Raw genomic sequence first — 15,496 nt, forward strand, 5'->3', positions numbered from 1 at the left:
TTCTTTTCCATGAGTCAGTACAGCTCTTCTGGGGGTGTTCATTTAGCAAGCAATGCATCACTTCACCCTCGTGTTGCATGGCGTGTTTAATCTTAGAAAGCAGAACATGCCAAAAACAAGAGAAGGAAATATGAAAGCTCAAGATTTCATAAATATGCCTCTCTGTTTCTTGTACCGAAGTCGAGGCCACAGCAAAATAATTCAAACCTCAACGCCAGTTTAGGATAAAGGTTCTCCTATATTATCCCAATAATAATAATAATAATATACGGAAATAAAGAAGCCATGACTCAATTTCACGCAACCCTCCCCTTTCCAAAGACAAACATATTCTGTAAATTTAAACACAAACACATTGTTTTTCCCATTTCAAAATTGGAGAAATTATTTATACGTAACACAGCCTAACACAACTGTAAAGACTCAAACTTGAGACTTACCATTATACAAGATAATACTCCAGCTTCATCTCAACCTGGCTAGCCCTGCCCAAATGCACTTGGTTATGTTAAACAAGAAAAAAAATAACATATTATAACCCCCAATGCCTTTTTTGGTCCCCTACCGAAACTATTCCTAGTTTTGTACCAGATCTATATAATATCAATGTATATTATAACAAAGTATAAGGGCATGTTTAGGTAATAAGATGAGATGAAAATTATGTGAAAATTAGTGAAATAGTTTGAGTCAAGACATTTTATTGGGTTTTGGGAAATGAGTAAGAAAATGTTGAATAAAAATATTATAAAGTTAAAAAATACAATTTGAATATAATTTTTTAATATTATTTTCGTTTTAAAATTTAAAAAAATTGTATTATTTTTAGTGTTTCGTTTCGAAGTTTGGAAAATGTTGTAAGGATTAAATGAAAATTTTCAAAATTTTAAATTGAAAAGTGTTTTGTGTTTGAATGATATTTGAAAAAAAAAACTGAGAAATTTTGAGATGAAATGAGACTCAACTCATCTCACTTCCCAAACATGGCCTAATTTAGAACTACAAGATGGTTTTACTCCTGGATTAGCTAGTTTTGTACCAAAAGGAAGGACAAGATCATACAAAGCAGAAATCCATATTTACTTCGAAAAAATTACCAAGTTAGATAACTTAGCCAACCAAATAAAGTTCTAAATAAACTTGTGAAACATCACAAGGAACTTCGTAATTACCATAAATTCAAGTAGGGAAAAACCCAGTAATCTTCAGCCGTCCTCATTCAAAATACTTTTTAAAGTTATCTCTACATAAAAAAAAAATTAATATAAGAATATAATTAATTGAAAGGACTATACGAAAATATTCTTCAAATATGAATATTACTGGTTCCTAACTTGTAGCTTTCAGCATCTTTCATTATCTTTTGGGAGTCATAATTAATGGAGGGATCCTTCAATTAGTTTTGTGTGCAGGTAAAAGATTCAACTATTGTCGGGGCCAATAAACTATGAAATGAATCTAACACACGACTCTCAATGCTAAATATTGACTCAAAAGCAATAGTAGATATGAGAATAGCTAACATATCTCGAGCTATATTGGTAAGGATTGGAAACTTGGTTGAATTCACCTTTCACCACATTAAAATATTAAAGTTGGGCGTCAATCCTTCAAGGCTCCCATAAAATATCGATCCAACTCTTATTTGGACTCTACAATACCCATTGATACTGGTGATACCTACTATAAAGATCATCCTCATTATCATAGGATGTTGTGTTTCTTTGGGCCTCACCAACACTTGACTAGCCCCTACTTGGACCTACATTGGATTTTAAATTCTACTTATAATCCTTTCAATCATCTTCCTTAACCTCGTAACAAGTTCGCTCGCTCATGATCAAACAAATTTGTAAACCAAAACTCCCAAACTTCTAACTTGGAGCGCGGATCACACATAGTTGAAATAAATAAGATTTTGTTCACTTTCTTAAAATTCTTCCAATATTTGTCATATTTTAAAAGCATAATCTTGACATGGTTTTCAGCATACCATCATCACTCATAGAAAATTTGTTCAGGTGATTATAGATTGTAGCTATTTCTCTAATGAACACATTTGAAGCTTAAATTCGCAAGGTGACATCATAAGAAAATCTTGACGGTATCCCAATCATCTAAAGTTTGTGGTCCTTGTCCAACCTCATGTAAATATGGGCCAAACTGATCATTTTCATCTTGCATCACCTTAAATGCCGCATGATACTTCAGAGCTGTACTCAACATCAGATGTGTTGAGTTCCACCAAATTAGAACATCAAGAGAAAGAAGTCCACCATCCGAGATATTTTATCTCTCCGGGCATGACTGAGCTTATCAAGTCTTGCAAGGGAAGACTTTAGATACTTCACTGCATTTCGAATCTTCACAATCGATCTATCAATTTCTTTCAATCCATCATGAACAATGAGATTCAAAATATGTGCATAAGCTCGTTGTCTAATACCATACAATCCCTTACTTTAACAATTTTCCTCAAATAATTGATAGTCATAATATTAAATGATGCATTGTCAACTGTAATTGTAAATATCTTCTTTATACCGCATCCAAGTATGGATGACTTGATCTCTCTTCCTATTATCATCCATTTATGCTAAAAGACTTTCATATAACCTATGATTATTTTATACAAGATCCAATTATCATCAATTAAATGAGTTGTTATGCATATGTAGTTAAAATTTTGCACTGAGGTTCACATGTCAATGGTGATACAAATCTTAGAACTAGATGCCATGAATATCTCCCTTAACTTGTCCATTTCTAAGAAGTACATTTCATACAATCTAGCATAACAGTAATGTGAGAGGGGATTGAAATCTAGGCTTAACTACAACCATAAAATTTTTAAAACCTATCCTTCTATAGATTTAAACGGTATCTCATACATAATTATCATCATAGCTACCACCAACCTTATTTTGTTCTCATTATACTTGACAAGTCCAACATTAGGACTACTAGTTGTACAATCCACCCTAGGGGTGACAAATAGTGTTTTTGGATCGTATTCGTGTTGTGTTAAGCCATGAACAGTCAACTATATAAGTCAAGCAGAACCCAAGCCGTTAAGCTAAACGTGTCGAACTTCCAAACCCAAACCCAACTCATTTAGATAACGATTTGTGTCGTGTCACCCGTTTTGACTCGTTTAATAATTATTATAAATATGTTAACACGACACGACTCATTTAAACCCATTCATTTCATGTAAATGAGTTAAATTAATACGCATAACTTAATTGATCTAATTAACATAATTTCACATAAAAGTTAAAATCTATTTTTATTAACAACCACAATATCTTAACAAATATATATCAATCTTTTTCAAATTTTAACATATAATAAAACCAATATTACAAACTATACAATAACAAATATGAGCATAGGTCTAAAATTACAATCTCAACAATAAAAACATAAGTATACTAAGAAATACTACTATTACAACTTAACAATAATAGAATTTGAATTTAGAAATAAATTCTAAACAGGTCAAAACGATTGATTTTGTGTTAAGCAAGTTGACTCGTTATTGACCCGTTTATAAATCGTCTTAACGGGTCAACTCGTTTTGACCAAAACCCGTTAATATCAAATAAAACCAGTTAATTTTGTGTTGTGTTCATGTTGGGTTCATGAGTCGTGTCACATATTACCACCCCTAATCCACCCCATCCTACTTCCTAAGAGATTGATTCCGATCCCAACAAAGGTTTGGTAGCACTAGGTTCCATAAGGCTCAACTGCAATTTGAGATAAAGTAGGCATCATTAATCACGCATATGTACGTTTGTTGACAGGTATAAAATTAAATATCTTGATGTTTGTGTTTTAAATAAATGCAATCAGGTTTAATCTTGTGAGTGAACTCCTCTTCACATCTTTCCCCTACAAATGATTGGTTTCGGCTTGCTTTACTCAACAATACTTGGGCCTCTCTTTATTGGAAGCCCAAAAATGAATGATACCAAAATCCCCCAAAACACAAACACGAGCAAGATTTAAAACATAATAAATTAGGATGACAACTCCTACACTAAATAGCATGTTGGTGGGGCGCAATACTACAATGTGCCATTGTATTGTGGTTTTAAGGAAAAAAAAATACATCTTTTAATATTGGTAAGGTCTAGAAAAACATAGAGGGTCTTGAATACACGACTACACCCTCTAACCAATACAATGGCTGGAAGAGGTGGCATTTGAGAAACAACTCTATTTTTTTTTTTTTTTTGGGAAAAACAACTTTCATTTTGTAAGACATTAGTCAATACATAATTTGTCTACCAAAACAATAGATAAACACTCAAGAAGACCCTCCTCTAACCACACCCTTTCACTGTCAGACCTTAAAGCCAGCTTAGCAACTTCATGAGAAGCCTTGTTACTCGTTCTATGAGCAAAAGAAAGTTGTCATGAAGAGAACTTGTTCATCATTTGTTTAATGTCCTCAGTTACTTGCCCCAGCCAAGAATTTTCATCTACATTTGATTTAACAGCATCAACAATAGCCTTTGCATCACCTCTAAACTCTACCAGAATGAAGCCCAAATCCTAACACAGTTCCATAGCTCTTAGAAGAGCATTGCTTTCTGCTAAGAAGACTGAATTTACACTTTCCTTTGAAGCCAACAAAGTAGCCTGCAAGTCTCTTTCACAATCTTTGATGACGATTCCCATACCCATCCTTTCCTTCTCTTTGTCAAAAGCAGCATCAAAATTGACTTTAAAATAAGGCCAAGTTGGTGGTTTCCACTTCTGACCTCCAGCCCTTGACTGGTCCCTCTCTTATATGCAGGGTACCTTGTGGTGCACCTGTTTAAAGGTACTCAGCTCAGTCATAGCCAGGTCTAAGATTGATGTAGGACTTTTAAACTTGTTTTAAAAAACAGTGGCATTCCTTCTGGACCAAATTTGATGAAAGGTAACTGAGATAAGCTCCAAGTTCTCCTTATCCAACCTCGAGTACAAATCAGCCACAACACTTGGAAGTCATTATAATTTCTCTGTCATTTCTTTACAGGACTTGCCTCTCCACCCCACGCATCAACCGATGCAGAACATGTCCACAAAACATGTACCACAGACTCTTCCTCCCTTTTGCATATTGGGCATAAGTGGTTGTTAATGACTTGCTTCTTGAACATGTTATCTTTTGTTGGTAGGATGTTATTTAGAGCTTTCCATATCAGTTGTTTTGGTTTCCCTGGAACCCTCACCTGCCATAACTTCTTCCACTGATCCTTATCCTTTGCACAGTTTGAAGACTCGCCCAACTTCTGTCTTTTTTGCATAAAATCCTCATAATAGGCACTCTTTACAGTGAAGAGACCCCTAGATGACCCCATCCAAGTTAACCTGTCACTTGCTTCCCTGTGCTAATTGGGATAACACATATCATTTTTGCTTTTTCCTTAGTGAAAATGGATTCAACTATGTCACGTCTCCAGCATCTCTTGATTGCATCAATCAGAACATCAACTCTTGCTTCAGGTTCTATGGTGTTTACTAGAGACTGAACCTGATATGTTGTTGGCTTAGGCAGCCACTTGTCCTTCCAAATACTTATGCTTTTTTCCATTTCCAACCCTCCACACAGCAGCCACAAGATCCTAGCTTTGCCTCCAATAGCTCACATTTCTGAAAATATTTTTCCTTAAAAATGCAAGCAACCAGAGAAGAAGACTCCTTAAGAAGTCTCTATCCTTGTTTTGCAAGTAAAGCTCTATTGAAACTATTAAGATCTATGAAGCCCAAGCCTCCCTTGCCTTTGACCATTCCAACTTCTCTAATGGATTCCTCCCTCAAGTCTCTTGTAACTCCACCAGAATTTAAAGAGCATAGCTTCAATCTCTTGAATTAAGGTTCCAAGGAGTTTAAAGACATTCATAGTAAAAGTAGGTATAGCCTGCAGAATACTTTTTATAAGAATTTCTTTTCCAACAGTAGATAAGAAGGCAATTTTCCAGTTGTTAATCCTTTTCCAAATTCTGTCCTTCAAACTTAAAGAGTTATATTTCAACCTTCTTACAATAGTTGGCAGCCCCAAGTACTTGTTATAGTTGTTACAGACCACCCCTTCAGCTTGTTGAATAATGAAATTTCTAGTTTCAACCTTAGTATTTGAACTGAACAAAATGCTGGTTTTCTGCTTATTTAAATTCTAGCATGAGGACTTCTCATATTGAGCCAAAAAATTGTTAACAAAGCACCATTCAACTTGTTTTGATCTACAGAAAATGACACAATCATCAGCAAAGAATAAATGGCTGATTCTCATCCCTCCCTTGACACTACTACACCATTTATATCCCCACTTAATTAAGCTTTTTGTAACAAAGAGCTAAGACCTTCTGCACAAATCAGGAACATGTATGGTGTCAAGGGATCCCCTTGTCTCAAGCTTCTTAAGGGGGATATGGTCTCACCTGGAACTCCATTAGTCAAAACTGAGTAAGTTATTGATGTAACACACTCCATCACCAACCTTGTCCAATTCTGACCAAACCCAAACTTAATCAACATAGCCTCTAAATAGTCTCATTCAACCCTGTCGTAAGCATAAGCCTTAGACATGTCCAGCTTGATTGCCATACTGTCCTCCCTTCCCTTCTGTCTAGATTGCATAGTATGGAGCAGCTCATAGGTAACCATTATATTGTCAGTAATCAATCTACCATAAATAAAAGCGCTTTAATTCCATGAAATGACCTTAGATAAAACACATTTCATTCTATTTGTCATAACTTTAGAATTCAGTTCGTGGAAGACATTGCATAAATTGTTGGGTCGATACTCATGCACAGGAACTAGTGAATTTACCTTTGGAATCAAAGCTATGTGTGTGATTCAGGTCCCTTGGCATATGTCCATTCTTCAAAAAATCTAGCACTGCCTGTGAAACTTCATTGCCGACTATCTTCCAGTGATCTTGATAAAACCCTACACCAAAACCATCATGCCCTAGTCACTTGAAGGGGGACATTTTGTGGCCTAAGGCAACCATTAAGAGCATTCTCATCCCATTTTCTATCAAACTTTCTATAATTTAGCTAAAAACCATATTATCTAAAAATTTTTACTAAATTTTACTAATATTTCAAAAACCTCATACATCTCATTCCCTATCATTTCTCTATTCTATTAAAATAATATTTCCTTATTCTTTCTTTATTACTTTTTTCTATCACTTCCATTTACGAATTTAACTACTCAATATTTTTTCTTATGTTTTGAACTAGTACTCTAGTGAATATTTCAAATAAAAATTTAAATTATTTTTTTTGCAGGTATGATAATATTTTTAAAATTAATATTTTTATATTTTAGTAATTTTTTAAAATTATTATTTAAAATTATAATAAATATGAGTATGAGAGAAAATGTAGATAATTGGAAGAATAATTTATTTTATTTATTAGAATAAAATATTGATAAAAGATTATTCAGGGGATGAATAGTGATTTCCTATATTTGAGGAACCACTGTTCATATCCTAAACATTTTTTCTAAAATAGGGATTCCGATGTAGGAGAGATTTTAACCAAAACGGGAAAATAAGCCTCAAATTATAGTGAAAACAGTGTTATGGAGCACCAGCTGCGAATTCTCTTAGTACATGGCGTTTTAATTTTAAAATGATAATAATATTTAAATATTAAATAAGAAAATTTTATTAAAATTTTCTAAAGTACAAAACAAATATTAATATTGTTTTGATTAATAATATCTATAAGTACTTCTTTTAATACTTTATTATGAAAATAAATAAGGTCATCGATATCAAAATAAACATCATATTTTATAAAATATTCAAGAGTAATATATCATCATTTTGCTACTTCTATTCCAATTTTACTATTGCCTAAAAACTTTATACATTTTGAGTAAGATTTTTTTTAATGAAACTTCTACATTTACTGGTTTTTTTTTTTTTTAACCAAATGTTACCATTTAAGATTGATTTTAATTTAGGCAAAAAAAAAATTCCATCTTTTATGCTAAGCAATATTTTTTCTATGGTTTATTTTCTAGGGTCATAATTTTTTTTTTTCTTTTTCTTTTGGGGCCTACTCAAGGTGGGGGAGCCTTAGGCAGTTGCCTAGTTGCCTACCTCTTGAGCCGATCGTGCGTCCGTACTTCAATCAATTTCATTTCATTTATATATATATATATATATATATATATATATATATATATATATATATATATACGAGAAATGTTACTCATTATCTCACACTACACATTTATATATTTTAAAATTATTTTTTATTTTTATTTTATTCTCATTAAACTAATTGAATTGTTCTACTTATGATCATCTATACATTACATACTTATTATAAAAAAAGTAAAATAAATTAAAATAAATATAGTGTGTAGTGTATGAGAATAAAATTAAATAAAAATATTCTACACACACAATATATATATATATATATATGAAAAAAATATATATATGTATGTGTATATATGTACCTTTCCTTTACTTTATATATAACTACCCAAATGATCAGATGAAAGATGTTAAGAATAGGATGAGGAATTCTCTATCCCATGACACACTGATATTGATTGACAAGCATTTATATAATGACATGCACAACTCTTTATAAAATTATGTTTTAAAATAAGAATATTTATGTAAAATGATATTTTTTTTATAAGTAATTTTATAAAAATGCTCTTCATTTAAAATATAGTTATATAACAAGTTGTAATTTAAACTGTCAATTTCAATTAGTGACTATTTATCATGAGAACTTTGCTTTAACATTGTTTTCAACATTAATTTTATTTTTCTTTTTCATATAATTTGTTAGATCTACACAAAAGTCTTATATAAGTAGACTTAAACAATGATTTTATAACAGCACTTATATAATGTGTCATGACACATCAAGACATGTCAATTTATAAAATTTAATTTTTTTTAAATTTCTACTTAGACCAAAAATTTTATTCTCTCTTTTCATATTCGTATAATATGTAGAGGACTGGAACAAAATAAATGAATTTTGGAGTTGCCATATATAATATGTGTTTAAAAAAGAGTAATGTTATGTACAAGTTTCAAATAGACAACTCACATACAAGTCATTTGTAAAAAAGTGTGTCCCAATAATAAAGAATAATTTTTTTACATTTTTTTAGGTAGTCACTTTTTTATAATAATTTGTATGAGATTTGTCTATTTGAGATTTATACAGATAATTTCTCTTTCTATACTGATTACCATGTACCAAGCGTTTGCACTTTGCGAGGACCCTCCGAATGGTATTTCTTTCTTGAAACTTCATCGAAGCCATGCAACATTCTCTTTAATATTTTTTTAATTACATTTTTTTTTTTAAATAACGTATATTCATTTAGGTCACATCGGTAAATAACTCAAGGAGAGGTTCATCTTGGTTAAGTTCCCATGTCTTATCATCAGATTATTAATGATCTTATACTTAAGAGTAGGGGTGTAAAAATTAACCAAAAAATCGGCCTAGACTAGCCTAAACTGGTGGAATCGGTCCGGTCCGAGACCCGGGACCCGTTTCCTTAGTTCCAAACCGGCCGGTACCGGTCGAGTTTCGGTTCTATAATTTTTAGGAACGGACTGGACCCGTTTACTACATTATATATTTTAAATTAATTTTGTTAATATTATATATAATATTTTTTATATTATATATAATATTTATATATAATATATATAATAATATAAATTATTATATATATTATATATAAATAATTTATAACGTAAAATTTTAATTTTAAACATGAAAATTTATTTGATCATATGTTTAAAGCATATGTTTAATATATTAATAACATTTTATAGCCTAATAATTTCTCAACAGATTCATTTTGATAAATATATAATACATTAGTAATACTAATATATATTAGCATACTAATTACATTTCACTTTAATTAATTAGTATACATTAGTATACTAATGTATATTAGTATATTAATTACATTTTATGCCCTAATACTAATACTATCAAAACCGAATCGAATCGGACCGGAATCGGTAAAATCGATGGTACTGGTAATTTAGGAGGGTAATCGAGTTTCGAAAATGTAAAACTGGTATATACCGGTTCGATCCTAAATTTTATCTAAAATCTGATCGGACTGAACCGATTACACCACTACTTAAGAGGGCGAAAATGGGCAAGTGAAAAACTAAAACCTAGCCTAGGAGTCCTAAAATCTTTATAATATATATTTGCAAAGACATATATAGAATGGTTTGATTGTAAAGCATTGAGAGCATTCTAGTTAGATTAGCAATTTGAAAATTTAAAGTTTGACTAATATGTCACTTTTTGACTTTTGATTAATCATTCAAAACTTAAATTCATCTCGGATTAGCCATCTCACTATCTATAATAATAAAATATTTTAATTATTTTTTATCTATTTTTAATGTATTTTTTTAAATATATTTTTTTTTCATTCTCATAGTCCCCAACCATCTTTAACAATATTTTTATTTTCATTTTTACAATATAACAATTTATAATATTTTAGCAAGTAGGGATTGTGGGGAAATTGATATAAAATTATATGACCTTGATACAGTAAAACTCATATTTGTTTTTTACTTTGGATTTACTGTAGCCCGGTCCTTGACTAATTCACTATAACCCAATTTATATAAATATTAGGTTAAGTTTGAATAGTGAGTTGAGTTGAGATGAGATGAGTTGAGATAAAAATTGAATAAAATATTATTTTTTAATATTATTATTTTATTATTTTTTAAAAATTAAATTATTTGTTATATTTTATATAAAAATTTGTAATAATTATAATAATAAGATTAGATAGAATAAAATAAATTGTGAATATTTCCCGACCCAAACTAAACCCAGCAAAGAGTTCTGTACCCACTGGGTGATGTCGGCTATCTACCATTGGGCAGGAAGGTCCTACTCTTTTTTCTTTTTTCTTTTATTATTTTTTTAATAGATTGCTTGATTTTAGCAATAAATGTTTGGATAAAAACTCTAAAAAATATTTCGATTAAATGATGAAGAACTAAGAAACTTGTCGATACTTTTTTTTTCTTTTTAAAAAAGTCTACTTTACTTTCTCAGCTTGATACTTTCATAGACCGCTAGTCAAAAAAAATTTTTTGTACTTAATGATTAAAGAAATAATTTTAAGTGTATTGGTATATATATTTTTTATTTTTTAAATATATTTAAATATATTAAAAAATATAAAAAAAATTTACCCTAAACAGTATACCCAGCGGTCAAAATAGGCCAGCATAATAACCGCACCCCTATAAAATTATTTTTATCATTCCTTTGTACTTCTCAAATTTATAATATACCGTGCATCGTCTTAACTAAACTTTTTTATAATATTTAAATACTATTTATTCATTTTAAATGTTATCTCTAAGTACCGTTAAATCTATCACTTCTCGTTAAGCGGATAACCTGCTATTTGGTAGGGTAGGAATTATGTCCAAGAAGGACGTCTCAAAGGAAGCATAGGATTATAATATTTTTTTAGCTTAGAGAAGGTCAGAGCCAGCCTTCACAGTAATTTGAGGGCTCCCAAGATCTGCGATCACTGACCCAAAAACAATATGACAAGTTGCGAGGTAAAGCAGATTTTTTTATTTTATAAATTGACTTAATTTTATACAATTTATCAGATTTATTTTATAATAAAAATAATTTTATAATTTAATAAATTATATCAAATCACATCAATTTATTAAATTATTTTTATATAATTATTTTGTGACTAAAGTAATTTTATATAAATTTTTTTAGTTAAAATAAAAATAGTAAGTTTTGATTAGTTATTTTAGATGAAAATTTAGATAAGCCATTAAGAAAGCTCCAAGTCGTTGAGGAAAAAAAAAGAAAGCTCTAAGCCAACTACGTACGCGGTATTTTATCAAAAAAAAAACTACGAACGCGGTACGCGACATGCATATGCTAAGTATACCCTCCACTTTCAACAACTACGAAAAATGAACTAATCTCCCATTGATAACGACTAGTTTATTATTCAAATCAACGTCAACACATGAATATTATAGAAGTGATGGCTGGAGGACGAAGAACCGATCTGGTTCGTGTCTTTATTTTGGGTTTTTTCTGAACCCAATCATCAACAATATTTCCATGCGCGCAACTAGTTATGTAGCACTGTAACATTGCAGCGGACAACGGAGTATTGGGTAGGAATGTCCAAGAAGTAGGTCTCAAAGGTAGCATAGCCTCTAGCTAGCCGGAATTTCCCAGTTCCACCCACCACCGACACCTCTCTAACAGCCTCAAACTGCTTGCTAATGCCTTGTAATTGCAAGGTGCTTCCATTGTACGCCTTACTTGTGAACACTACTGACACCGAAATATGTGAATTCAAACCGTCCAAACCCGATGTGATGTACATGCCTTGGAGTTGCCCAACTTTGAGTGACTTTGGATCTGCGGTTTCGGTGAGGGTGTCGTCGGAAACATAGAGGGTCCCGAATTGGGTGAATGTCCATGCCTTGCCGGCGATCCCTGCCACCGGGATGACCGTCGCGTTGGGAGAGCCGAAGGCTGAGAAGTCTTGTGCATACAAGGATAGCTTGGTTTCTGTAAGCTGGTGGTCGTTGGCTTTGGCTAAATATATGGTCGCGGCTAGAACCAATAAGAATGAAGTGGAAATTTGTTTGGGTACAAAGCTTTGAGCCATGGTGATGGTTGGGGACAGCTAATCAGGCGACCAAGAAGGATTGCTGGGAATAGAATGACTATGAGAGCTTGTATTTATGGTTTGTATTGTGGTCTCTATTTATAAGTTCTAGTATTTAATATGGTTCAAAAGGCCTACATAAACAGCTGTATTAATTAGGTACTAATATAGTTTAAAAAAAAATAGGTACTAATATAATTGATGTGCATCTCTTTCTGAAATATATAATACATTTCTATAAAAGAATCTTACATATTCTGGATTTTCAAATAAAACTATTCAAAGTACAGATAAGTTAATCAGAACAAGTCTAGGATTGGATTCACATCAATTGATTGTTTTTGTTTTTGTTTGTTTTTTTTTTTTTTAATTTATTGTTTATTGTTTATTGTTTTTGTTTTTTTTTGTTTTTTTGATTTTTTGTTTTTTGGTTTTTTGGTTTTTTTCAGCTTTGGCTGTAAAGTATGGTCTCCAATTACGACTAAAATAGGAGAGACTTTTTTAGGCCTATTCAACAATTAACATTACAACAAAAATGAGAATTTGCGACGATTTGTTTGGGACGAAATAAAAATCATCCCAAAAAATAAGTTGCAGGAATGAAATTCGAATTAATTCCCTAAAAAATGATGGCAGTCGTTAACCGTTTAAACACTATATGATATTACTACATCATATTATATATAGTAATATGATATGACTATATGATATCATCACTATATCACTATATCACTATATAGATATATCATACTATCATCATATATGATATATAATATACACTATATAGTTGATATCACTATATCATATATATAGTATATATTTTTATATATATCTCAATATATATATAGATAGTATATATATATAGTGACCGTCGTCGGGGGTAAACTAGTATAGCTTATATATATCATTACGCTCGGATGGTTAAATGATAAGTTCGAACGTAACATTCATGTTTGAACAATTTTTTCAATGAAACGTTACGTTCGAACGATTCCTTTTATTGAAAGGCACCTTCTGAAATTGTGGCTAGAATTTTTCCCGCCAATCCTCTACGATGAGTAACGTTCGAATGGTACTTGCTAGCGTTTGAACGTGGGAACAAAAATTTTGTCAACAAGAAAAATTGTCAACTTAAAAAATTTTCACGTTCCAACGTGAATGAGGAACATTTGAACGGTAAAAGATTTATGAGGATGCGCTCGTGTTGAACGCCATGTTGAATATGTTTGTGGGCATTCATTGTATTTTGAATGGTATATGAGTTCATGTTGTTCTGTGTTCGAATATGCAAATTGGGCTTAAACCGTTTGAACTATATATGTTATCATTCAAATAGTTATGATGCGTTTGAACATACAGTGTATACATTCGAACGGAAATTTGCATTACAGATTACAAAAAGTACTCTAATTAAATTCTAACACAATAGATACTCATAATTAGATTTAAGGAAATTATATAACACAATTAAACATCCTAGTTAATTAGCTAGAATCTATGGTTTAATACTTAGAAACACCCAATTAAATTAAAAAATATATATGTAAAATAAATAACACCTGATTTAATTACTAAAAAAAATTTACTTAAAAAAATGATTTAAAATTTAAAATATTTACAAGAATAATTAAATTTAGAAGCTACCCAATTAGATTTAAGAAAATCATATACACAATTGAACATCATAATTAACTAGCTAGAATCTGTGATTTAATACTAGAAACACCCAATTAAATTAAAAATATATATGTAAAATAATTAACACCTTATTTAATTACTGAAAAAGTACTTTAGAAAATTATTTAAAATTTTAAAATATTTACAAGAATAATAAAATTTAGAAACAGCCCAATTAGATTTAAGAAAATCATATAAACAATTGAACATCAAAATTAATTAGCTAAAATCTATGATTTAATACTTAGAAACACCCAATTAATAAAAAGAAAAACTAAAATAATTAACACCTTGTTTAATTACCAAAAAAATGTGCTTAAAAAAATGATGTAAAATTTAAAATATTTACAGGAATAATAAAATTTAGAAACAACACAATTAGATTTACAAAAATCTTCTACACAATTGGATTTAAAAAATAATACACATATTTATATCAGTTGTTTGATATATTCTCGTGTCTTGTATATTGCATCAATATAAACCTTAGACCTATTCGAGAATTATCAATCCACATCGATTGATTGATAACTCTTGAATTATTCAAATTGGACAATTTGTGAATATAAAATATAATTGTCGCAAACTTACCAACTATATCCGTTCCCGTTCGATATTGTGATTTTGGTAGAGTTATCTTGTGTTGTTCTTCGGATATGCAGTTGAGATAATGGTGCATCGACGTGTTACTAGTGAGTACACCCGACCAAACGAGCATATTTGGATAACTATAGAAAGATGTTGTTGAAATTTCGTTAGACGTGACATATAATAAATGATAGGTTAGCGACTATGAGCTTACAATCCCGAATGAGGTAGGACCAACTCTCCAGTTAAGAGAAGAAGAACACATTGTTTTTTTTTTTTTTTAATATGGTTGCATGTTGATGGTTGAGCCATTGTTTATAATAGGGATTTAGTAATGAATAAGAGTTGAATGTGAGTGAGTGATCGATTGGGTAAGGATTACAGCATATATGCTGAAGGTCTGAAGAGATTCGTGGAGTTTGCATGCAGTACAATTGATATTGACTGCAAATCAGATGCCAAGATGAATTTGGTGGGTGAACATCTCTTTGTCAATGATATTGACTAAGGTTAT

General features: G+C 30.8%; 1 protein-coding gene across 1 annotated transcript; it reads right to left on the minus strand.

The window, feature by feature from the left end:
- Positions 1-12,010: 12,010 nt before the first annotated feature.
- On the minus strand, positions 12,011-12,795 carry LOC121248643 (dirigent protein 22-like). The gene has a single exon (XM_041147174.1). The coding sequence runs from the start codon at positions 12,715-12,717 to the stop codon at positions 12,169-12,171; it is 549 nt and encodes a 182-aa protein (XP_041003108.1). The 5' UTR covers positions 12,718-12,795; the 3' UTR covers positions 12,011-12,168.
- Positions 12,796-15,496: the final 2,701 nt, after the last annotated feature.

This window comes from Juglans microcarpa x Juglans regia, chromosome 2D, assembly GCF_004785595.1.
Source record: "Juglans microcarpa x Juglans regia isolate MS1-56 chromosome 2D, Jm3101_v1.0, whole genome shotgun sequence".
In the NCBI taxonomy this organism is placed as follows: Eukaryota; Viridiplantae; Streptophyta; class Magnoliopsida; order Fagales; family Juglandaceae; genus Juglans; species Juglans microcarpa x Juglans regia.

Coding starts and splice junctions, on each gene's coding strand:
- LOC121248643 (XM_041147174.1), bottom strand. CDS start 12,717: ATGGCTCAAAGCTTTGTACCCAAACAAATTTCCACTTCATTCTTATTG.